This window comes from Lactuca serriola, chromosome 4 (genome assembly GCF_051521515.1).
Source record: "Lactuca serriola cultivar US96UC23 chromosome 4, Lser_US96UC23_V15, whole genome shotgun sequence".
Lineage (NCBI taxonomy): Eukaryota > Viridiplantae > Streptophyta > Magnoliopsida > Asterales > Asteraceae > Lactuca > Lactuca serriola.
Window position 1 is genome coordinate 116,476,976 of NC_136411.1, and position 3,456 is coordinate 116,480,431.

Below are 3,456 nucleotides of genomic sequence, written 5' to 3' on the forward strand. Positions count from 1 at the left end.
TATGTTGTGATTTGTCTTCAATCACTACCATTCCATTATTCGACACATTGCCTTACCCAAACTATACTATTGCACGATTAAGTACACTACTAACTACTTAGTGTGTTTATTAGTCAAGTTGTGATAAAATCAATTTTATAAATTTAAAACTTGAGCAATTAAAATATATACATAAAACCACACATAAGTTATTTCAGATTTATTGTGTATGTGTTCAACCCAATAGTTGTTATAAATTTTATGGTTATAATTATGCATATATAGGTTTTCATTGTATCAATTTTGAAACAATTTTGTAATACAAGAAACAAGTTTGGACTAGCTCACTTGTCTAACATGATGTTTAACAACGTTTTTTCTGAGAAAGAGGTACTGAATTCAATCTCATACATATATTAACTCGCTATTCTAAAAAATAAAATAAAATAAAATAAAATAATCCTTGGTTTCTGTCCATGGATGTAGGTTACATCATTTTTATGTGTCGTTTTATTGCATTTCTTTGATTGCTTGCATAACATATATATTTTCACTTCAAACCTATTAACAACTTTTACACATTTCACCTAATCATTAAAATAATAACTACTACAATTTTCTTCAAATAGGAAGACAACGTTAGTTCACAAAATGGGCCATGTTCCATTTTTATTTAACGTTTAGATATAATCTACAATTAAATCAATATATGCTACAAACTTAGAAATTAAGGATATTAGCATAAGGAGATGTCAATGTTATATTCTCTAACCATGGACTGCATAATTGAGTCCAGAAGGAGTCTTGGGTCCAATCCATGTTCATTTTGGGCAGTTGCAGCTCTCGTATCATCTCCTTTCCTAACGGTACCCTTAAACCGGAAACCTTATTATTAGTGCTATCTTCAATGTTACTGCTAGTTGCATCGCTGATAACATCAGGTTCTTCTTTCAACTTTTCATCAAACGTAAACATTTTGTCATGTCGTAATCCGTCTTTATTATCAGATGCCACATGGCATGATTCTGGTGAACACTCATCTTTGAGTTTTTCGTCCATGAAAAGTAGCAAGTCTTGATAGAATTCATCGTTGCTGTCAGATACCACGTGGCAAGACTCCATTGGTGTTGCTGGTATTGGATTCGGTGGTGCTATTTCGTTTGTTTGTGTGTAGAATGAGATAGTTTCTTCGGGAGATAAAGGAGTGGGGACTTGGAGAGTCTTCGTTTCTTCTTCCATTGCTGCCCTTTGCTCCAACACCTTCATAGAAGTTGCCTTTCTATATATTTTGCACAATACTATTTCCTACAAAAACAAACATTACAATTCCAAAATTTATTTGAATTCGTGTATGGATATAATTACTATTAAAAATATATGGGAAACAACAGTCAATATACACGTTGGAAAAAATGAAACTTCAACCTTATTGGGATTTGTAATTTGGAAAAAAGAATATTCAACCTTATTCCGTAATTTGGAAAAAAGAAAATTCAACCATGAACAAAATAAAGTTAATTAACCTCTTAGACATATCAAATGTCTAATTTGATACACAAATAAAATCATATTATATTCTATTTTAAAATGATAACATATGTTTTTTATTTTTATGTAGTATACCTTGGCTAATGGGTAATTATCAGGTAAACGGTACTCATTCATGACCCAATCGGTTTTGTTCCCCCTTGGTGCTCTGCCTTTGTAGAAAACCAATGTCTTTTTGAGTCCGAGATGCTTCTTTGGGTCGGACAAACTGAATATCTTACGATCCGAACCAGTTGCCTTCCAGAATCCGTTTTGAGTGGTTCGGTTAGGTCTCCCTCCACTCCCATGCTTTCTATCTCTTGGCACAAAAAAGTACCACTCCCTTTCACCAATCTTGGACAATCCTGTGGTTTCAAAAGCTCCACAAGGTTAAAATCGTAAATTTCATTTTCTTTTCATTTCATTATTATATAGTTCCGTTTTGCAAATCATTTCAAAACTCCATTCATATGTATGTACATTTCTCTTTGTTTACTATTATTGTAATAGTTTTACAAATCATGTAAAATTTGTCTTTACTTTTGATTTTGTGGCAAAACTTTCTTAATATGACAAAAAATAGCCTTACGAATTCAAAGAGATAAAATGAAACAAGGCAAATGCCGATATAGTTATACCCCGTTTAGTTTAAAAAAACGATTTATAATTAAAGAAAACTCTCAGTGTGGTTCTTTGCTACCAAACTAACTCAAATACCTGGTAAAGCCCAAGGATCATAAAGGTATATGTTTAGATAGCCGATGATATCAAAGCGAGCGTTCTTCCCAGATACCATCTTTTTTAGATAGAAATCAAGCAACTCTTCTTCTGTCGGATGAAACCGGAAACCAGGCAATTGGAGCTCCAGATTATAAGTTGCATCCATAGTCGTTTCGAAGTCTTTATGTTTTGTAAGCTTTTTGAATTGAGTTGTTTGTGCAATTCGTTTGTATTTATAAAGAGTTGGTTTGTGGGGTAGACTTGATGAGTGAAGTCTTTATAACAAGGCCAAGGACTTCTGCCAAGATGGGGTCAGTTGTAGAATTTACGGTGGGGTCACGCGGCTGTTATACATATTTTCCAGGCAAAGATTTTTCCACAGTTTTGAAGCCTCTGCTTATCGGGTATAAATTGTATGTAGAACTAACGTATTTTAAATTATATTATTTTATTGCATGTATTATTTTCTTGATGTGTTGGGTTATATATTACAAGTTTATAATATGATAAACCGAAATCTCTAAAAAAATTCTTATATTTTGGCTTCATTGACAAAAAAAAGTCACCTATGATTTTCTTTTTCAATTTAACAACTTAAATCGGTTATTATTTGCAATTTGATTCAATTTAAAGATTACCGCAAACAATAATATGCTTCAATGGTTAAATTGTAAACAAAATATCAATGGTGGTTTTTTTGTCAAGAGGACAAAAAATATAAGTAATTTTTTTTAATACATAATAATTTTTAACTTCAAGTCTTATCTATTTTAATATTAAATTATAATGTGTTTTTGTTGAAACAACCGTTACAATTTGTTTGATATTTAATATAAGATAATAAATAAATACAATTTTCAATTATATTTCTATTTAATAAAATATCAAAACCCATTAAATGTAAAAATATATGGTTATGAAATGTATCGTCGGTTTTTCATGATGAAACTAAATCAAAATTTGATATGAAATACATCTACATATCAAGTATTTAGTTAAAAAATCTTAATGTGTGTTGGTGTGTATCCAAAACAAAACTAAAATAAAGATGATTTACGTACATTCCAGTTGCATAAATAGGTTTTTAGACAATTATGAAACCATTGTTGATATTGGTAATCATTATGAAAATCCAAGAGAGAAAGAAAGATTGTATAACGTTTATTGTTTGAATTTTTAAAACCATAGTCGTATTTGTAACAATGTGGTATATTGTAATCTATATTCTAT

The 3,456-nt window shown here is 30.5% G+C and overlaps 1 protein-coding gene across 1 annotated transcript; it reads right to left on the reverse strand.

Moving 5' to 3' along the window:
- Positions 1–573: 573 nt before the first annotated feature.
- On the reverse strand, positions 574–2,444 carry NAC036 (NAC domain containing protein 36). Its single transcript, XM_079039783.1, has 3 exons — positions 2,224–2,444; positions 1,603–1,871; positions 574–1,284 (listed from the first exon to the last, which is right to left on the reverse strand). The coding sequence occupies exons 1-3, from the start codon at positions 2,390–2,392 to the stop codon at positions 700–702; spliced, it is 1,023 nt and encodes a 340-aa protein (XP_078895909.1). The 5' UTR covers positions 2,393–2,444; the 3' UTR covers positions 574–699.
- Positions 2,445–3,456: the final 1,012 nt, after the last annotated feature.